This window comes from Piliocolobus tephrosceles, chromosome 9 (genome assembly GCF_002776525.5).
Source record: "Piliocolobus tephrosceles isolate RC106 chromosome 9, ASM277652v3, whole genome shotgun sequence".
Taxonomy (NCBI): domain Eukaryota; kingdom Metazoa; phylum Chordata; class Mammalia; order Primates; family Cercopithecidae; genus Piliocolobus; species Piliocolobus tephrosceles.
In genome coordinates this window covers 32,777,259-32,798,936 of record NC_045442.1, presented here as the reverse complement: position 1 = coordinate 32,798,936, position 21,678 = coordinate 32,777,259, and the positions used below count along the sequence as shown (strand labels likewise).

At 38.5% G+C, this 21,678-nt stretch overlaps 1 protein-coding gene across 3 annotated transcripts in view; it reads left to right on the top strand.

The window, feature by feature from the left end:
* Positions 1-3,180: 3,180 nt before the first annotated feature.
* SLF2 (SMC5-SMC6 complex localization factor 2) overlaps positions 3,181-21,678 on the top strand; it is a 50,723-nt gene continuing 32,225 nt past the window's right edge. Inside the window, exons 1-9 of one of the 3 annotated variants that reach the window (XM_023206436.3) lie at positions 3,181-3,622; positions 6,359-6,402; positions 6,938-7,668; positions 8,745-8,802; positions 14,060-15,045; positions 16,017-16,087; positions 19,307-19,429; positions 19,826-19,993; positions 20,974-21,076. In XM_023206436.3, the coding sequence (XP_023062204.2) occupies positions 3,483-3,622; positions 6,359-6,402; positions 6,938-7,668; positions 8,745-8,802; positions 14,060-15,045; positions 16,017-16,087; positions 19,307-19,429; positions 19,826-19,993; positions 20,974-21,076 (2,424 nt within the window). In that variant the 5' untranslated portion in view covers positions 3,181-3,482. Of the gene's footprint in view, positions 3,623-6,358; positions 6,403-6,937; positions 7,669-8,744; positions 8,803-14,056; positions 15,046-16,016; positions 16,088-19,306; positions 19,430-19,825; positions 19,994-20,973; positions 21,077-21,678 lie in introns of all 3 variants that reach the window. The other 2 variants (XM_023206434.3, XM_023206435.2) reach the window with 2 other exon arrangements.

Below are 21,678 nucleotides of genomic sequence, written 5' to 3'. Positions count from 1 at the left end.
CATCCTTTTGAAAAGTGATTTGTGTGGATCTTGAGATGCTGTGAGCTCGCCATCCCTTCTTGAGATCATCACGTGGTCTGTCTTTCTCTGTCAGGCTTTCAAGTTAATTATTTCCTGTTTTTCTGAGTCTGTTCCTTATCCCCCTTCCCAGGCCACCCTCTCACCTTCACCTCCCCACAGCAGTTCTACAGCAAATCAGTCTTTGTTTCTTGGCCTGCCCTAGAACACCTTCCAACAAGAACCTTGGAGTTAATTAAATGTGTGGCAATTTCAGAGCAAAAATTTATTACTGGGTACAATCAGAAATTACTTTTAGAGTTCTTTGCTTTTTGCTAACATTCTCTGTCACTTACTGACCTTTTGTTCTCAGTCCCTGTCTGCTAAGGTACTGTGTGAACCAATCTGCCCAAGCTGTTTTCTCTCTGTGTGACTGCTTAAGATCTCTGGCATGAGTTATACTGTCACTCCTCTCAGGAACTCCCACGTTGGGCTTGACTTTCCCAGCAAATTTGATCTGTTGTTCATGTAACATTGTTTCTGCTGCTGTCCCATTCCTTTTCATCAAGGCCAGAGCCCCCTCCTCCTGTTGTCTTTAACAAGGCAGGATGCTAACCTGAGCTGAGCTGTACCCCCACAGAAGCTTTGTGCATAGAAGCCACTCCATTTCTGCACTCTTTGCGTCCTCATCCCATCCCCATGCCCAGAAATCTTCCCAAATTAGCCTCGTATGGTCATCCAGCCTTAATTTCTTTCTCTCTCTCTTTTTTTTTCCAAATCCCAGCTGAAGTTTTGTCTTAAGTCTCTAATTGGGTTTGGTTACATTGTTCAACGTCCTTTCCCCCCACTAGCCCCCCTGCCACCCTAGTTTTCTCTCCCCTATTAGCTCCTCCTAAGCACGCATCTGAACTCTTTAAATCTTTTACCTAGTGTACAGTCTCCTGGTCATCTCTTTTTAGCTCACTACAAATTAAAGTATAAAAAACCCTTACAATAAGTGTGTGTGCACACGCACGTGTGTATGGTATATACGTACACATTTAAACTAGGAGAAAGGCTATAAACACAAAATAAACTGTCCAATACTATTTAGGGTGGGAGGTGGAGAAGAGCCCTATGCCCTAGAAGTTCCCTGGGGTTCTTATTAGTATGTTGAACATATTTCACCTTGCAACCCAAATCTGTACCACTTTCATACACAGCTTAAACAAAGAAGAGTCTTGATGCTTACTGAGGATTTAGATAACTACTTCCTGTTAAGAAGATATTTTTTAAATTGTGTTTTCATTATGACTCCACTTCCATTTATCGATGGAGGGATTTCTTGCCTCACTTAACTCCATAATCTGTTACTCAGATTCAGAAAATGAGAAAACTATTGTTTGGTAGTTTGAGTACAGGCTTTAAAGTGATACTTTGGAGGCTGGATGATTCAAGTACTATAATCCAAGAAAAGCAACTAAATGATCATGCAGAATGTGTTTTTTATGCATTACTCTTTATCGATTAGGCATGCAATGAAATGAATCGGATTAAATGTTTTGTAGATGTGCTCTGTTATAGTACAGAAATTTCCTAGTGTAAAAACATCCAACAGAAAGTACTAAATCAAGAGATAGGAAATAATACACGTAAAAGGAAATGTATAAGTCATTCAACACATTTTGAGCATCTATTATGTTTTTTATGTAAAAAACCTCTTCTCAGCTATTAGGAGCAGAAAAGTACCCTCTATTTTGGCACTTCCCTTCTTCCACCACCACTACCTAGTATACAGCTGTACATATGTGCTTTTGGGGTGAACGTGAGACCTGTATGTTCACTGTTTACCTTTGACCCTCTACTTTGCCAGCTTTTTGACCACTTTATTCCCTATTAATTCTTCTTCCTGGGGACTAAAGGGGAAGGGAAAAGGAGGTGAACCTGGAGTCAGTCAGACATGCTTAGTGACCAAAACAGTTCAATTTCATTTTTTCTAAATTTTAATTAATTTATGTATTTTTGAGACAGAGTCTTGATATGTCACCCAGGCTAGTCTCCAACTCCTGGGCTCAAGCTATCCACCTGCCTTGGCCTCCCAAACTGCTGGGATTACAGACGTGAGTGACTGTACCAGACCAACAGTTCAATTTCTATACAATAAACTTGAAAGACTTGTCCAAATTCTTTTATATCATTTAAGATTTTTTCCATCCAACTGATTAAATAACTCTGTCAATTAAAGCTTGGACATCTTGAAATTGACATTTTGGTTAACAGTTATTGCAACAGTATTTGACCTGTCTCTGGAAGATTTTGTAAGAAGTAAAATTCACTGTAAGAATCTATCTGGAGAAGAAAAGGGAACTATAATTTGCTCAGTACCTGTTACCTAAGAGAATCTGAACTGTGCAGTGTACACTGCTTTATTCTATTATGATTTACAATTACCCAGAAAAGGGAGTAAAATGCCCATTTTACAGATGTGAAGGCTGAGGTTCACAGATACTCTGACCAGTCTCTCGGTTTATAAGGAAAACCATGGCTAACAGCCTCCAGAGCACAAGCCCTTTACAAAGTAGAGTTGGAGATCAAGGGCAGCTTTTACTCATCTATGCTGCCCACGCTTAACATGGAAAATTGAAAGCTGACCTTGTGTTCCTTTAAAAAATCTCTAAGGAAGCCAGCTGCAGAGACTTCATGGTAACTCGTGAGAAACAAAATGCTTTCGTGGATTAAAAACTGTCTTTATTCCAACGGAGTTTTTTGAGGGTTTTTTTCTCTCCTTCTCAAAGAGAAAAAAAAAATCTACCGCTGACACTCAACAAGAACCCTCATAGAATGGACAAGTCTTCGGATCGCGATGTGCAGATCCCCCAGGAAATTGTGACAGTATTATGGCACTTGGGCCTAAAATGTTAAGGAGACAATGTAATGAACAGCTGGGGATTTCTGAGACACAATTGTGTGACACATGAAGCCCAAATGTTGGCCATCCTCACCGAAGGCAGCTGCCGGGCTAGGGTTTGCTTCAGCAAACCCTCACCCCTCGCCTTCAACCAGGCGGGTGTCGTCAGCTGTCGCAGAGCCAGCGGCTGCCCGCGCCTTTCCGCCCCCGCGCGCCCGCCAAGGCCGAGGCTGCCTGGACCAGAGGCGCGCGCCCTCGGTGCATGTGACGGGGTGGGAGGGGGAGTTTTCTTCCTCCCCCGTCCCCAAGCCCCGCCTTCTCCAGAGAGGCTGCGGCTTCCTATTGCGCCACCACCGAAATGACCACCGTGCCAACCAATCAAGACGTGACTCATGAAGTAAGATCCGCCCCTTACTGATCCTCAGGTTCCTTCCCGCTCACACCGGAGTCACTTCCGAAGAGAGAACCGCCATGAAGAGAGAAGGGGGTGCCGCCCACCTCTGCTCCGACAGCCTCCCCAAGTCCGAGCAGCAAGACGGCAACCACGCACCCAACTTCTCCAGCCACGGCTCATGCCGCCGTCGCCAGCGTCGCCGACATGACAAGGCGCTGCATGCCCGCTAGGCCAGGTTTCCCCTCATCCCCAGCCCCGGGGTCGTCGCCCCCGCGCTGCCATCTGAGACCCGGTAGTACCGCCCATGCTGCAGCGGGAAAGAGAACAGAAAGTCCTGGGGACAGGTACCGTGCAGAGGGCTTGAGAAGGGGCCGGGTCGCGGGGGAAAGGGTATGAGGGGAGGACTGCAGACCGCCGCTCTTCCAGTTCCCGCCATCCTCCGCGAGCTCAGGCGTTGGCGTTTCGGGGCCTGGCAAACCTCCGCCCCGCCTCCGCTCAGGGGCTTCTGGGAGTTGGAGTTTGCTTCTCTGTAGCTGGGCAGCTGTTCTTGGTCTAGTGGCCACCAGCCTGGACAGCTACGGAGAACCCGCCTTAGGTAGAAAGAACGTGATTTTTCTCCTTTGCAAGAGCTTGACCCAGGACCCTAACTGCTTAATGCATATTTAGGTCGTTTTCTGTACCTTGTCAGTTCTACTGATGCTAGTGGTTTAGTAATACAAACCTTTTCTATGTTGTGGATGAAATTATGTAACCTGTGATGAGGGAATCCCTTCCACGAATTAGTTTGTAGTCCAGCGTGCACGCTAATTCATACTTAAAAGAACTTACAGATTTGGAATGTGACGTGTTTTCTCTTTCAGTAACTTCACGCCTCTCGAAGAGGCCAATTTTTTTGTAAAGATTTTGTGGGAGCTATGTAATGAGATGGGGAGTTTCATCTAATGACATCCTCTGACAATAAAACATGTTTAAATTCCCTACGAACTTGGTACTGTCTTTTATTTTAAGTTAAATTGTAATAAGTTTTAATAATATTCATGTTCTAATACTGTGGTACAGGCCCACAATCCCTTATCTTAACTCTGAAAGCCAGAAAGCTATGAAAACCAAACGTTTTCGGTAAGTTTGGCACCACATCTTACTTGGCAGCCAGACGTAACCAGAACTAATGTAAGCCTGTTTGTGGTCTTTATCCCATTAAGTGTGAATATTCATGTTTTGCTGGAGAAGTATCAGTGGGTTTGATTACAGGTTGCAGCACCAGACCCCACTGGGGACTTTCCATAATACATCCAAGTTATCCCCTTCCTAAAATCTGATAAATTCAGAATTCTAAAACACATTTGGCCTCAGAAGGTTCAGATAAGGGTTTGTGAAACTGTTATAATTGTGTGTGTTTTTTTTAACCAGTTATTAAATAAGCAGTGGACATTTGTGTGCATATGAACTCAGGGAACTTACCTCTTGAAAGTTACATTCATGGTTATTTTACAGGTTTCTTGTATGTTTTACCCAAAACCATTTTTTCTCTTTCTGCTGTATTAATCAAAGAGGAGTCTGAGGTCCAATATTTCAAGGAAGAGATACAGTGTTACATTTAGTAAAATGCATTTAGAATGATGCTGTTTGCAACAAATTCGCTGCTTCTGGGTCCCTTCCCATCTCTCCTCAATCAATAACAAGGCGTCATCCTTCTCTTTGCAGAACCTCCAGCATTTACTCTGGTGGAATTAATTTGCCTAGTATAATTTATGTAAGCAAATGAGTATGTTCTTCCATAGCCTGTCATTCATATTCATCTCATAAGCACTTAGCTTTTATACCAACATCTCAAACAAGTATGATGGACTTGGTAAACCAGTAAAGATGTGCATTACTCTTCTAATGTGACCAGTAAAGTGTACAATAAGCGTAACCTTCAAGAAGCTTGAATTGTTGGAGTTTTCACTGAGCATTCCAATCTCATAGTGGATGAATGTTTAGGAAAATCAATAGTCTATAGCTTATTCTCTTTCAGTAAAATGATGCATTTTAGCAAAATTTACCAGAAAGTTAATTTTTTGCTCTCGCATATCATAACATCCCATTTTTTGCCGCTGACACCTCTAAATACAGTGAACAAATCAGAATGTGAATTCTGATCATGGATTCCTATTTCACTTTAGCATTATTGCCAATGTCAGAACTTGATTAGTTAAACCAGACAGTGAAAAATCCAGTCTTTAGGGTACAGAAATCCTTAAAAATTAATTTCGTTTTTGTTATTCTTGTTAACTTTCTTCCTTTTCTCCTTGTGTTTTTCCCAAGCAATGTGTTATTTTTGTAACTATCTTAAGGATTCTTTGATAAAAAATTAAGAATTTGAAACTATTTAGTCGTGACAATTCATTCTAATTTCTGCTGTTACTTGGATTGCATCTTAATGTATAAAGAGGGTAACATAAGTTTGTTACTTTTCTTCCTTTGTCCAGCAAACTCCTCTTCAACTGATTCCCTAGATCAGCCAAATCACCCATATCGCCGTTCTACCATCTACTGTTCTACTCTTGTTATGAGAGTCTGTTCAGGTTTTACTCCATTTTTATAATCCCCATTATTCATTTGGCATACATCTATTGAGGGTTTTTTTTTTTTTTAGCTTTTTATTCTGAATTTTAAAACACCCCTGTGCTTAGATACTAAGTAGTTATTTTGTATCAATGTCTGCAGAGAACAAGTAGGTTCATGTGCTTATCCCCAAGATGTTGCATTTTACCATGTAGCTGTGAGCATTTCAGTCTTAAGAAGCATTCTGTACTGATTCCTTGGGTCTACACACCAGTCTTACCTATTTAAGTACTATAAATAACATAAACCTCGGTTGTATTTTTATACATGAACTCCTATAGGAAGTGATACGTTATATTTTCTGTTTTTTAAATGAACAGTTTAGCAAAGCATTGTTACCATTGTCAGAACTTTATTAGTTAAACCAGTGAAATCCAGCCTTTATTTTATAAATCTAACTTTCTCCATTTAATCTGAATTATGGAGGTTTTAATATTTGCTTATATGATGCCATATTATGCTTTTATTTTCAGGAAGCAGTCAATTATAGATTTCTTCAAACCAGCTTCAGAACAAGGTATGTACACTGTTGAAGCATTTTTTTGTGGGCTAATTTGGGGGTGAGGAGAGAGACAGAGACAGATTCAACTTTAAAACCTAAACTGTTTTAGTAAACGTTGTGTTCAAAATTGGAAATAAAATGAAGATGCAGTATTTTTTTTAACAAGGATAAACTGAAGTTCTAAATATCATGAGGAGAGTCTTTTTGCTGCTATGTTTTCTTATGTTTAAAATTTATTCTAGTCAAAAATTTAATGTTCATGATACATACTATTTTAATTATCTAATACAGTAATTTATAGAGCCATAGGGAGGTTATATGATGTACCAAAAGAGAGCTTTATGAAACTAAGGCTTTTAACAAATAAATCATGTCTTAATTTCTCCTATACCCCCCAATAAAGTGTGTATCATTATCCAAGTTGTTGGTTTGAAAATTTTTGTGGTAACATTAGTATAGTTTATATTTTAAACATTAATAATTTAGAGAAATGTTAAATATTTCACTTTTAGTAACATGCAATTTGTATGTGTTTTAATTGGCTATTTAGAGAGACACATGTTGGATTCACCACAAAAATCAAACATCAAATTTGGAGGAAGTAGATTGTCTATCACTGGGACAGAACAGTTTGAAAGGAAACTATCCTCACCAAAAAAATCTAAACCCAAAAGGGTGCCACCAGAAAAAAGCCCTATTGAAGCTTTCATGAAAGGTGTTAAAGAGCATCATGAAGATCATGGTATACATGAGTCACGTCGGCCTTGTATGTCACTAGCCTCCAAATATTTAGCCAAAGGAACAAATATCTATGTTCCTTCTTCATATCGCCTGCCAAAGGAGATGAAGTCACTAAAGAAAAAACATCGATCCCCAGAAAGAAGGAAGTCACTATTCATTCATGAAAATAGTGAGAAGAATGATAGAGATCGAGGCAAAACCAATGCAGACTCCAAAAAGCAGACCACAGTAGCAGAAGCTGACATCTTCAAGAACAGCTCCAGAAGTCTTAGCAGCAGGGGCAGCCTGTCCAGGCACCACCCGGGAGAAAGCCCGCTGGGAGCTAAATTCCAGTTGTCACTAGCTTCTTACTGCAGAGAACGAGAACTAAAGAGGTTGAGAAAGGAGCAAATGGAGCAGAGAATCAACTCCGAAAATTCTTTCTCAGAAGCAAGCAATCTTTCCTTAAAATCTTCTAGTATAGAAAGAAAATATAAACCAAGGCAGGAACAAAGTAAACAGAATGATGTCGTACCTGGAAAGAACAATCTGTCAAATGTGGTATGTGTAAGAATTATTGAATTAGCATTGCTACTGCTATATCATATTTAGAATACTAAATTTAAAAGTATTTAAGAGTTGTTACATCACGTTGATGTCTTTCCTGAAGGAAATATTTATGCACAGTTTGTGTAGAAGCTGGTTTCATTAGGTTTCCTCCAGTTGCCCTTCATCGAACTCAGTAAAGCAGTGTTTCTTATCTATAGTTTTTTCAGACCAGGAACAAAGATCTTTTTTAGTCAGAAAAGTAAGCATTCTTTTTTTTAAGGCAAGTATAGTCTTATTTGTTTATTTGTAAACAGTCTTGCTCTGTCACTCATGCTGGAGTGCTGTGGCATGATCATGTCTCATTGCAGTCTCAAACTCCTGGGCTCAAATGATGCTCTCACCTCAGCTTCCCAAGTAGCTGAGACTACGGGTACATGCCACCATATTTAACTAATTTTTGTATTTTTTTGTAGAGACAGGGTCTCCCTATACTGCCCAGGCTGGCCTTGAACTGCTAGCCTCAAGTGATCCTTCTGCTTCCTGCGCTTTAGGAGGCCTAGGTGGAAGGATTGCTTGAGCTCAGGAGTTTGAGACCAGCCGGAGCAACATAGCGAGACCTTGGCTCTACTAAAAATAAACAAATAAATAACCAGTCATGGTGGCATGTGCCTGTTGTCCTAGCTACTTAGGAGGCTAAGGTGGGAGGCTCACTTGAGCCCAGGAGATTAAGGTTGCAGTGAGCTTGCACTCCAGCCTGGGTGACTCCAGCCGGGGTGACAGAGCGAGACCTTATCTCAAAAATACACTGTTCTAATATAATATTATTCTTGAATTATTGACATAAATCAGCATTATGAAAACTTGACTTCATTTTTATGATATTTTTCCATTTTTATGATACAAATGCCCTTAATTTTTATGATAAAAACCTGAAGATCTTTATTTTATTATAGACATTAGGCTTTGCCTCCAAATATGGGTGCTTGCCCTATTCAGTCTAGAAATCTGTATTTAAATGTTAGGAAGAATGCCTTCACATTCTTTGCTATTCCCAACACTTAATTAATTTTATCTCATTGTGCTCATAGGAAAATGAACATCTCTCAAGAAAAAGATCTTCTTCTGATTCATGGGAACCTACTTCAGGTAGAATCAAAATTAAATTTATGAATTTCTAAATAAATTTCCATTTTAACGGCACTGCTTTTTAAAACAAATTTGTTTAAATATGCAGTTCCCTTCTTGGGGATGAATTCAGTGTCTCATATTACTTAAGAGTTTGGTAAAATCATAATAAAAAAGAATAGTCCCTGAATCCAGTACTTAAGATTTGGGTTTGTTTTTGAGACAGGGTCTTATTCTTTGTCACCCAGAAAGGGATGCAGTGGCATCATCACGACTCACTGCAAGCCTTGACCTCCTGGGTTCAAATGATTCTCCTACCTCAGCTTGCTGAGTAGCTGGGACTACAGATGTAGGCCACTATGCCTGGTTAATTTCTTGTATTTTTGTAGAGACGAGGTTTCACCATGTTGCCCAGGATGGTCTCAAACTCCTGGGCTCAAGTGATTCTCCTGCCTCGGCCTCCCAAAGTGCTAGGATTACAGGTATGAGCCACCATGCCTGACCTAGTATGTATAATTTGTAATCTGTCTTGAATCTTCTCTGCCTTCTTCAGGAGTTCCTAACAGTATGTATCTCATACTGGTATTCAGTGTTGTCTCCTTCTGAATCCTTGGCTACATCAAGGAAACATAATCTTATAATCTTGGAATTGTAGACTGAGGTCTTGGTATTATGTTGAAGATGCTGTGTATAAGGTTGAAACTGTTACCGTGATAAAAAGCAGTGTTCTCTAATATTTCAAATACAAGGATCCCTTTTTAATGTTAAATTTCAAGGATATCTACATGACATTAGTTTGTACTTTTAGCATCTAATGATTGAAAAAATAATAATAATAAGCCTACTGTTAATTGAGTACATTTTATCATTTCTTAAAACTAGAAAATAGAAGATTCAAGCACAAACACTGCAGAAGTTTGCAACAAGAAATGAAAGGTCTCCATAACTAACAACAGTTAATAGTCTAGTGTATCAGATTTTTTTCCTGATATGATTATACATTTTGAAAAACAGGCAGATTCCCACATTCAGTAAGATACATTAGACATAATAATAGCTGACTTTCATTGAGTACCTGCTGTGTGCTATGCCATTTTATGTGCTTTTAATTCATTTGAACTTTATAACTTTATTATGGTGGTTTATTTTTAGAGATGGAAAAGCAGAAGTACAGAAAGACAGTTCTAACTCCTCCTTCAGGTTTCATCTACTCCTTCATTTTATTTATATTTTAGAGGTACATTGCATTTTGACCAAGCACCCTCAACTAATAAAATCAATCTTCAGCCAAGGCTAAAACCATATTTTACCATCATAGAAGGAACTTCTAGGATACAGGAATAAATCTAAAGTTTTATGTGTTTTTTGTTTATTTAATTTTTATAATGTTGCTGATTTTATGACCAAATTTTAATGAAGTCTGACATTATTGTACAAGAACAGGAATTTCTCAGCCAGGAGATTGCTTCTTCACTCACTGTATTGCACATTTTTAATACTAAATACATGATCACTTTGCACCAAAGTTAATGGAAGAACAAAATATTATTTTATATAAGGGGCTGCTGCTGGTGGTGTGGCTACCACATTATTCCTTTTCTTTTTTCTCTGACTTAAGATTTTAAAAACTTTTGATTTCCTGGATTTGCAAATTTCATTCATGGTGGCTAAAGTAGTTTCATTTATATAATCCCACCTAGCAAAGTTTTTGAGTACTGCTTGGAAAAGATGCTTTCTACATATTTTCAGAGGCTGACTTATGATGGTTGCCTTCACTTACGTTTTTATTACTAATATTTCTGCATGTATTTCATAATCACTAATAATTATAGCATTATACTCTTAATAAATATACATTTATACTTCAGTTGACTAACATCAACAGAATTTCAGCATATAAAGGACAAGGGGATATTTCACTCTAGAAAGCATGAAGAATGCTTATTGTCTCTGATGGCAAAGTTATTAAAAATCCAGGCCAGGCACGGTGATTCATGCCTGTAATCCCAGCACTTTGGGAGGCCGATGCAGGTGGATCACCTGAGGTCAGGAGTTCGAGACCAGCCTGGCCAACATGGTGAAACCTCGTCTCTACTAAAAATATAAGAATTAGCTGGGCACGGTGCCCATGCCTGTAATCCCAGCTACTCAGGAGGCCAAGGCAGGAAAATTGCTTGAACCTGGAAGGCGGAGGTTGCAGTGAGCTGAGATGGTGCCACTGCACTCCAGCCTGGGTGACAGAGCAAGACTCAGTCTCAAAAAATAAAAAATAAAAATAAAAATCCAAATGGTATGTCTTGTTCATCTTGTTAATACACTTATCAATTGTCATGGTGAGGTATGTAATCACGCAATCATTAATCACATACAAGTTCAGGGATTTCAAAAGTAATGTTAGCATAGACATTTGGCCCTTTGGTCTTCTAGAGCCCTGTCTTTTGGCTGAATTCTGACGTGAAATTTAATCCGTTGCTCGTACATTTCATAACTGATTAATAACCAATCACCTATTAATGGCCATTGGATTTCTCCTTTTGCTTAAGATGGAGTCTCACTGTTTCCTAGGCTGGAGTGCAGTGGTGCGATTATAACTCACTCGCAGCATTGAACTCCTGGGCTCAAGCAATCCTCCTGCCTCAGCCTCCCAAAGTGCTGGGATTATGGGGGTGAGCCACCATGCCCAGCCTCCTTTCTTTTTACCAACTCAATCTCTCTCTTACATGAATATTTTATGTATTAGTATATTTGAAATATTTGAAAAGTTGTAAAACAAATATTCTCTACAGGCTGAACAAAGGATACAAAAATAATTATGAACATTTTGCAATTAATCACCTGACCTGAAGAGCTTACTAAAGGGGATCCTACCTGCAGTACCAATTCACTTTTCTCTAATTCTAGATGATGAAACCTCGTAATAAGCTGACTTATCCTAAACATCTTCTACAAACAGTGTTTGTCTCCTCCTGGATCAACCCTGGATAATTCCTGAGCAAAGCAGGAATTTCTCCTCATTTCTAGCTATATTTAAATTTTCTGACTTCTCTAGAAAAATGGAACAAAACTCAAACTGGCAGCTCTGTAGCTCATTTTTTGTAGTCTCATACTTACGGTAATCAGTACCCCAAATCTTCTCTTTTGTTTAGTCATTTAATTTCTCATCCTGTGACCCCTGTCCTTTTTTATAAGACATTTAACCCCAGAAAACTGAATAGGATGGAATGATTTCCTCGAGTAATGGGAGATATCTGTAAAAGAACAGAGATAAGGGCATTTGTTAATTAATTAGTTAATTTTTATAAATTGAATTTTTCAGATTATATATTGGTCAAGTTATCCAAATCATAATTGCCTAACTCTCAAGTTTGGTTTTGGGAGACTTTATTTTATTTTACTTATTTTGACACAAGGTCTCACTCTGGTGCCCAGGCTGGAGTGCAGTGGCACAATTATAGCACACTGTAGCCTTACGGGGCTCAAGCAGTCCTCCCACCTCAGCCTCCCAAGTAGGTGGGACTACAGGCACATGCCACTGCACCCGGCTAATTTTTGTAGTTTTTGTAGAGACAGTGTTTCACCATGTTGCCTAAGCTGGTCTCAAACTCCTGAGCTCAAGTGATCCTCCTGCCTCAGCCTCCCAAAGTGCTGGGATTATAGGCATGAGCCACTGGACATGGCCAAAAGATAAGAGAAGGGATTGATGGGGTTGTACTTTTTGTAGAGGCAGGGTTTCGCCTGAGCTCATGAACTCCCACCTTGGCCTCCCAAAGTTCTGGTATTACAGGCATGAGCCACTGTGCCTAGCCATTGTGAATTTTTCAAGCAAACTCTTGGGGAGTGGAGACATCTGTCCATGTGCAGAAAATTTGATTTAGGGAAATCTGGTTTGGGGATAACTGATTGTATAAATAGTGAATGTTTTGGTTTTATTGTTGTTGTTTTGTTTTTTTGAGGTGAAGTCTTGCTTTGGTACTTAGGGTGGTCTTGAACTCCTGGGCTCAAGTTATCTTACCACCTCAGCCTCCTGAGTAGCTGGGACTATATAGGCACACACCACTGCACCAGGTTAAAGTGAATTTTTTTTTTTTTTTTAATGGAGTCTTGCTCTGTTGCCCAGGCTGGCGTGCAGTGGCGCCATCTCAGCTCAGTGCAACCTCCACCTCCCAGGTTCAAGCGATTCTCCTGTGTTGGCCTCCCAAGTAGCTGGGAGTACAGGCACTCACCACCATGCCGGGCTAATTTTTGTATTTTCAGTAGAGACAGGGTTTTGCCGTGTTGGCCAGGCTGGTCTCAAACTCCTGACCTCAAGTGATCTGCCCACCTCGGCCTCCCAAAATTCTGGGATTACAGGTTTGGCCCACCGCACTCAGCCCACAATATGAATTTTTAAAAACTGGTTCATTCAAATGTATGTGGTTATTAAAGTACTTCAGGATGGGGCTATAATAAACATAGCTTATATTAGTTTCCTAGGGCTGCCATAACAAAGTGCCAAAACCAGGGTGGCTTAAAACAGCAAAGTATTGTTTTACAGTTCTGGAAGCTAGAAGTTTAAAATCAGGATATCAATAGGGCCATGATGTCTCTGGCAACTCTAGGGAAGAATACTTCCTTACCTCTTCTAGCTTCTGGTGTTTGCCTGCAATCTTTAGCATTTCTTGACTTACAGCTACATCACTCCAGTCACACAGCATCTTTTCCTTGTGTATTTTCACTTTGTATTCCCTCTGTGCGTGTCTGTCTTTGTCTCCAAATTTTCCCTTTTGTAAGTACACCAGTCATACTGCTTTGGGACACACTGTGATTATTTTTTTTTTAATGAGAGGTTAACATTTATCTGCCTTCAACTGCTTATCCTATATGTGTTTTAAAGTACTATACATTTAAATGTAGAAGTGTTACATTTCTGCAACCAGGTAGTCCTAGGTCTAAAAGAATTTCCATAAGTGCCTATGGAATCCTTAACTTGGTACCAATATACAGTCGTTTGTTTTAGGGAGTGGCATCTTTAATTATGTTAAGGTGGTAAACTTTTCATAGCTTTGGAATTAAAAATGAGCATTTGTCATTAGCTTTAAATTTCTTGGACACCAGTATTTATCCAGTTGATAAATAACATTAACTCTTTTTCTGTGTTCCATACATGGTGACTAATCTCAGCCTTAATACTTAGAATTTTAAACATTTCATTAGGGTGTTCTAGACACTCACTGAATAAACTTTATTAAAGTTGGAAAGTATATTTTTCACTAATCTAAGAAAAATTAAATTTTAGCAGGCTCTAAGCAGAATAAATTCCCTGAAAAAAGAAAAAGGAACTCTGTGGACTCAGATCTGAAAAGCACAAGAGAATCTATGATACCAAAAGCAAAAGAGTCCTTCCTTGAGAAGCGTCCTGATGGACCACATCAGAAAGAAAAATTTATAAAACATATTGCACTGAAGACACCTGGTGATGTGTTACGCTTAGAAGATATATCCAAGGAACCGAATGATGAAACTGATCGCTCTTCTGCAGGCTTAGCACCTTCAAATTCTAGCCACCATTCTACCAGGAATAGTGACCAAATCCGAGTGGCAGGTGCCAAGGAGACTAAGATGCAGAAACCCCACTTACCTTTACCTCAGGAAAAGTCTGCAATTAAAAAAGCTAGCAACCCTCAGAAAAATAAAACCACTAGCTCCATGACAAAGGAGAAGGAGACAAAACTACCTTTACTTTCCCATGTTCCAAGTGCTGGTTCCTCTCTAGTACCATTAAATGCTAAAAATTGTACTCTTCCAGTTTCTAAAAGAGATAAAGAGCATTCCTCATCTAAAGAATGTTCTGGGCATTCTACAGAATCCACCAAACACAAGGAACACAAAGTAAAGACTAATAAGGCTGATTCTAATGTATCTTCAGGGAAAATTTCTGGGGGACCTTTGCGCTCAGAATATGGCACTCCTACAAAGTCTCCCCCTGCTGCTTTGGAAGTTGTGCCATGTGTCCCAAGCCCTGCAGCACCTTCAGATAAAGCCCCTTCAGAAAGAGAGAGTTCAGGAAATTCCAATGCAGGTAGCAGTGCACTGAAACGAAAACTAAGGGGTGATTTTGATAGTGATGAAGAAAGTTTAGGTTACAACCTAGACAGTGATGAGGAAGAGGAAACATTAAAGTCACTGGAAGAAATAATGGCTTTGAACTTCAATCAGACTCCTGCAACTACAGGAAAGCCTCCTGCTCTTTCTAAGGGGCTTAGATCTCAGTCATCAGACTACACAGTAAGTAGTTCTGTGACATTTATCTTTACTTGAAGAGGGAAAGATGATTAGTGAAAGGGGTGGATTATTGGAACTTACTTTAAAATTTAGTGTTATAACTCATAATTGGACTGAAAATGGAATAATTCTTGTTTGGTAAATGAGTTTCCATATCTTTAGTTTTATTACTGTTAAGTCAGTGGTCTCCAAACTCTTGATCACACACACTTTTATTAGTAAAAACAATTTTTGAGCATGTACCCCAACATATATGTATACCTTTAGATTATATGTACCACTATGATACTGTGTACTTTCTAAAGCATATGCAAAAACAGAATTTAAAAGGAAGAAGAGAAAAATAAGTATTTTCCTATAGAAATTACGTAGAAGTTACTATAGACTAAGTTCTACTGGAGTCTCTATAGAAGTTCCATATAAATAGAAGTTCTATTATTTTCTTCCTGCACCCCAATGGATCACCTTGCACACCCCCTGCTTTGGAGACCACATCTGTAAATGAAGGTAGAGTGTAGAAATGTTGTTGATTGTGGTGTGCAATTTTATTTATAAAGTGCTTCATTCTATCTTGGGAATAAGCTGAATTAAATTCTAAGATGTCTGTAAAATTTGGTGGGGAAGGTGTTAATATTCCATGGTAACACCTAAAAATTAGTAGTTTGATTCTACTAAAATAGAATTTTAAAGTAAAGACAGGGTAGCCACAGAGTCCTTGAGTGTTTGCAGTCACATCTCAAAGTTAGCAGGGTTTTATAAGTACTGCCTTTCCTAATAGGTAGTAAAATCAATTTGTCTGCAGTGCAAAATACTGAATTTAAAGCATGATGGTGAAAATTATCCTTTAAGAAAGGTTTTATCCTGGCCCAGATTATTGAAATAGAAAATAGTCTTCCATACCCTTAATTACTTAAAACATTCCAGTTCTTCTACTAAGACATGTTGTAAAGTATTTCTAAATTTTCTTGTTTTAGGAACATGTTCATCCTGGAACTTACACAAATACCTTAGAGCGTCTAGTGAAGGAAATGGAAGACACACAAAGGTTCGTTAGCATGAAGATTAATTTTGCTAAATTTAACATTCTGCTTGTTTGTGTGGCTTACTTTTAATTTACCTTTTTTTAAAAATCGTGAGAAATTAGCATGCATTTCGGACTCTGTTGTCAACTGTGTTAGAATAAGATATGTTGGCTGGACGCAGTGGCTCATGCCTGTAATCACAGCACTTTGGGAGACCCAGACAAGATTACTTGAGCCCAGGGGTTCAAAGCTGTGGTGAGCCGTGATGGCGCCACTTCACTCCAGCCTGGGTGGCAGAGTGAGACCCAGTCTCAAATGAAAAAAAGAGGCCTGGTATGGTGGCTCATGCCTATAATCCAATACTTTAGGAGGCCAAGGCAAGGGGATCTCTTGAGCCCAGGAGTTTGAGACCAGCCTGGGCAACATGGTGTAATCCCATCTCTACAAAAAATACAAAAATTAGCCAGTCATGGTGCCACATGCCTCTGGTCCCAGCTACTCAACAGGCTGAGGTGGGAGGATCATCTGAGCCCAAGGAGGTCAAGGCTGCAGTGAGCTGTGATTGAGTCAGTGCACTCCAGTCTGGGTGACAGAATAAGACCCCATCTCAAAAAAAACAAAAAAAAGAGGAATAAGATGGGCTCTCCTCTTCATAGACTAGATCAGAAGATCCAGGTTTTTATAGTATACTGGACTAACTAATAATATAAATTCCTTTCTGTTTATTACAACTAGCATCTGATAGCTGAAATTCTAGATCAAAAGCGTGGGTAGAATTTTTTGTGTTTTTTTAAATGGAAAATACATATAAAATTTACCGTTTTAACTGTTTTTACATGTATAGTTCAGTGGCATTAAATACATTTGTATGTTGTGCAACCATTACCACCATCTAGCTTCAGAACTTTTTCATCGTTCCAAACTGAAACTCCATACCCATGAAACAATAACTCCCCATTCTCCCCTTCCTCCCACCCTCAGCAACTACCCTTCTACTTTGTCTCTATGAAATTGACTGTTTTAGGTACCTCATGTAAGTGGTATTATATTTGCCCTTTTATGATTGTCTTATTTCATTTAGGGCAGTGTCTTCAGAGTTCATTCATATTGTAGCATGTGTCAGAATTTCCATTTTTTTTAAAGCTGATAATTCCATTGTATTATGTCTATAACATTTTCTTTAGTCATCTGTCAGTGGGCCTTTGGATTGCTTCCACTTTTTGGCTACTGTGAATAATGCTGCTATGAACATGGGTATACAAATCTCTCTTCAGGTCTCTCCTTTAAATTTTGTTGGGCATATATACACATAAGTGGACTTACTGGATTATATGGTAATTCCATTTAATTTTTTGAGGTACCACCACACTGTTTTCCACAATGGCTGCACCATTGCACATCTGCACCAACAGTGAAGAAGGGTTCCAGTTTCTCCACATCTTTGCCAACACATTATTTTTTCTGTGTTTTTTGTTTGTTTGTTTTGATAATAGCCATCCTAATAGTAAAGTGGTATCTCCTTATTGTTTGGTTTGCCTTCCCTAATGACTAATGCTGTTAATATATTTTCATGTGCTTACTGGCCATTTGTTATACAAGTGGAGAAATGTCTTTTCAGATTCTTTGCCTGTTTTTAATTGGGTTGTTTGGTGGGTAGGGGGGTTCACACAGGTAGAATTTTCTGAAATATTTCTATCAAGTTACTCTTTTGAGGAAAAAGTTTAGAATGATGATGAACACCGCTCCCCCCGCCCACCTGCCACACACACACATGAGAGAGAGAGAGAGATCAAAAAGTTGAGGATCGTAATGATCATAATGAAATTTACATGACTCATTATGGACAGGTTTTGCTGGTAAGAGGGGAAAAATATATTCCTTGTTAATTCAAGGAGTGTCTTTGAACATACCCTGGAGAACTTCACTAACAGCTTAGCTGACTTGATTACACAGAAGTTGGTATGTGCTACATATCTCAAACTTGATAACCAAGTAACTAACTTTAGGAATTTTTCAGATGATTAGTAGTTCAAAAGCTTCCTCCTTTCTGAATTTAATTAGAGAACTTGTATTGTAAAATTCTTTAAATATTTCACGAATTCTTGTGATCTGTGATATGGAATCTGAAGTTCCTCCTTTAAAATCGAGCACTTCACAAATGAAAGATAGGGGTACTAGTTTAATCGAATGATTGACCCTTTTCTGTAACGATAGAACAGTACATTTAATAGTTATTTACTCTTTAGCTGTACTTATCCACTGTTTGTGGCTGGGGTAAGAACCTTGTTTAAAATAACTTAATCTTGGAGAGGCAGTATAAGCAAGGACTCTCGAGCTAGACTCTCTGGCTATGAATCCCACATCCTTGCATTACAAGCTCTTGCAAGTTACTTTGCTTTTCTAATGTCAGTTTTCTTGTCTATAAAAGGTGTATAAACTACTACATGGGGTTGTTGTGAGGGTTAAAAGAATTAATATATAAAGCCCTTAGTACAGTGCCTGTCACATATTAAGTGCTTGGTGTTAGGTGTTGTGATGATGATGACAGTGACAACTACGGCTAGAAAGCATAGTTAACTTACCAGGTTTTTTTTTCCCATTCTGTAAGTGATTTGGACAGATCATTCTTGAAGTTCTAGCTTTATGGAAATCCTCAAGTCTTTTATACAATGGAACACTATTCTAATGCCACACTGGTAACTGGGTAAAAACCTAGCCCCTAAAATATATCTGTTTTCATGAAAATTGTACATCATGATGTATTTGGGAGACATAATTTGACCTATAGTATAACAAAATTTGTCATATACCAGGGTACTTAATAAGGGTTTTCTTTGTGCTGCTTTTAGATATAAACTAAAGACTGTTTTTTTTTTGTTTTTTTGTTTTTTTTTTTGAGACGGAGTCTCGCTCTGTGGTCCAGGCTGGATGGAGTGCAGTGGCCGGATCTCAGCTCACTGCAAGGTCCGCCTCCCGGGTTCATGCCATTCTCCTGCCTCAGCCTCCCAAGTAGCTGGGACTACAGGCGCCTGCCACCTCGCCCGGCTAGTTTTTTTGTATTTTTTAGTAGAGACGGGGTTTCACCTTGTTAGCCAGGATGGTCTCGATCTCCTGACCTTGTGATCCGCCCGTCTCGGCCTCCCAAAATGCTGGGATTACAGGCTTGAGCCACCGCGCCCGGCCTAAGACTGTTTTCTAATATTCTTAGAGTAAACTGTTATAACATTCTTTCCAATTCTCAGGCTAGATGAACTGCAGAAGCAACTACAAGAAGACATAAGGCAAGGCCGAGGCATTAAATCCCCAATCAGAATTGGAGAAGAAGACAGTACAGATGATGAGGATGGCCTCTTAGAGGAGCACAGGTATAGCATTTTTCATAATGTATTTTACCCTATTAAAGTTTTTACATTTTTTTGTTTTGTTTTTGTAAAATAAATGGGCCATCGATGACTGTTAGTGAATAATTTATGATAGGTTTCTACTCTATCTGTGATGGGTTTGAAAGTTAAATGTTAGGACCAAGTTTCACCTTTTATCTTTCCTCCTGGTTATTGTTTCTTTTCACATAGACACATTTAGTGGCTTTTGACTAACAGCTACAAAAAGTGGAAGAAGCAAAGCATACTTTTCTCATGCTTGTCTTCTAATTTGGGATTAACATTGGTTTAAAAAATAGTTTTCTTTGCACCCAGCTTTTAAATACAAAAGTATATGTAGTGTAACAATTTGGTATTGATTGACTTGTTTTTATGTTTCAGGGAATTTCTAAAGAAATTTTCAGTTACAATTGATGCTATTCCTGATCATCATCCAGGTGAAGAAATATTTAATTTCCTCAATTCTGGAAAAATTTTCAATCAGTATACCTTGGATTTAAGAGACTCTGGTTTTATTGGACAAAGTGCTGTAGAAAAACTTATTCTTAAGTAAGTAGAAAAATAGACATTTTACTTTTATATGTATAAAAAATTAAAACACTTCTGACTCATATAATCTTCTAAAAGGTTAATTTCTATTATGACCTATTAAGTTTCCTAATCCTCTTATTACTAGTAATCTTTATGTTTTCTTCTTTAATTATACGAAGCAGTGTAGGATAGTTATTTGACACATCACATGCCTTTATTAATTAGGATTCAGATCAGTATATAATAACAGTGACTGTCAAAATAATAGTGGTTTAAACAAGAAGTGTATTTGAAAGAAGTATAAAAGTAGCAAGTCCAGGGCTGGAGTGCCAGTTTTACCATATAATCTTTCTTCTCCAGCATTCTTAGCACCTAGCTTCGGGTGCTATTAGAGCTCCAGCCTTTAGTTCAGATTCCCAGAAATTCCACACAGCATTTCCACACACTCCAAGTTAGTTGAATAGAACTTAGTCAATATGGCCACACTTGGCCACAAGGGAAGCCAGAGAGTGATGTTTATTTCAGGCAGCTAGTGTTCGCAGCTACAAATCAGGATTCAGTTACCAAGAAGAGAGGCAAAAATAGATGCTGGGATGTGCAGCTAGTAATCACCACCACAATGCCCAAACTGATCTAATTTCTCTCAGTGCATGATATCTCAGCTCTAGAGAGATCACATCAGTTTTGCTGCCAGTTTTTTAAAGTACTTCCCCAGTCTGAGACTTGATGGGCTGTCTCTCAACACTACCAGCAAATATAGCTTTGTCTACCAGTTAAATATGGAGCCTAGCCAACAGATTGGATCAGCTTTAGGACATCAATTAAATTTGTTTTATGAGTAACTCATCCATATTTGTGTAGAGTCCACCTCCATGGACTGAAGACGATTTGCTTGCTCATTTCTCTGATTATGTCAGATGTGGTGGTGGTGGTGGTGATAGTAGAAGTATTTTGCCATGAAGTTAATAGTCATGTTGATTTTACTTTATTTTTTTCAGATCGGGAAAAACAGATCAGATTTTTTTGACAACACAAGGTTTCCTTACATCTGCTTATCACTATGTCCAGTGTCCTGTCCCTGTGTTAAAGTGGCTATTTCGGGTAAGAGGAATGTTTGGAGGGTTATAGTTGCCTCCTACTATATGTCCAAATCAAAAACTTTTAAATATAATTTTATTTGTACATTACTGCAGAAAAAAATTAATGTAGCACATCCATGATGTCAGTGACTTAGACTGTGGCAAAAAGAGTCAATGTAAAGAGATTATAAAGGAAGTGACAGTGTAGATAGTTGTACAGGACAGTCAGTGTTAGTTGTACCTGAACCCTTCATCACAGTGATAAATCACTATTATAGTTAGTTTTAGAAGGGATTTTCTAATGCTTACATACCTAAATTTCTTTTTAACTTTTTTTTTTCATGTTTATGGTGGTACCTGTATACATTTCCAGAATTTTAATTGTATACTAATATTTCCCCATTCGTATATATGGTTTTTTTGGATGCAAATCCAACTGATTCTTTTCCCCATTCATATTTAACGCTTAAATCCACTTAAATAATTATCATAAATTTAAGATATGATAATTCCACAAAGTTAATTCAATTGGTAACTTTTTAAATATCAGTGGTATCATTGATGCTATGTATAGAGTCCTGGTATTACTCTAGATACTTTGGACCTTCATGCAGATTAATGTAG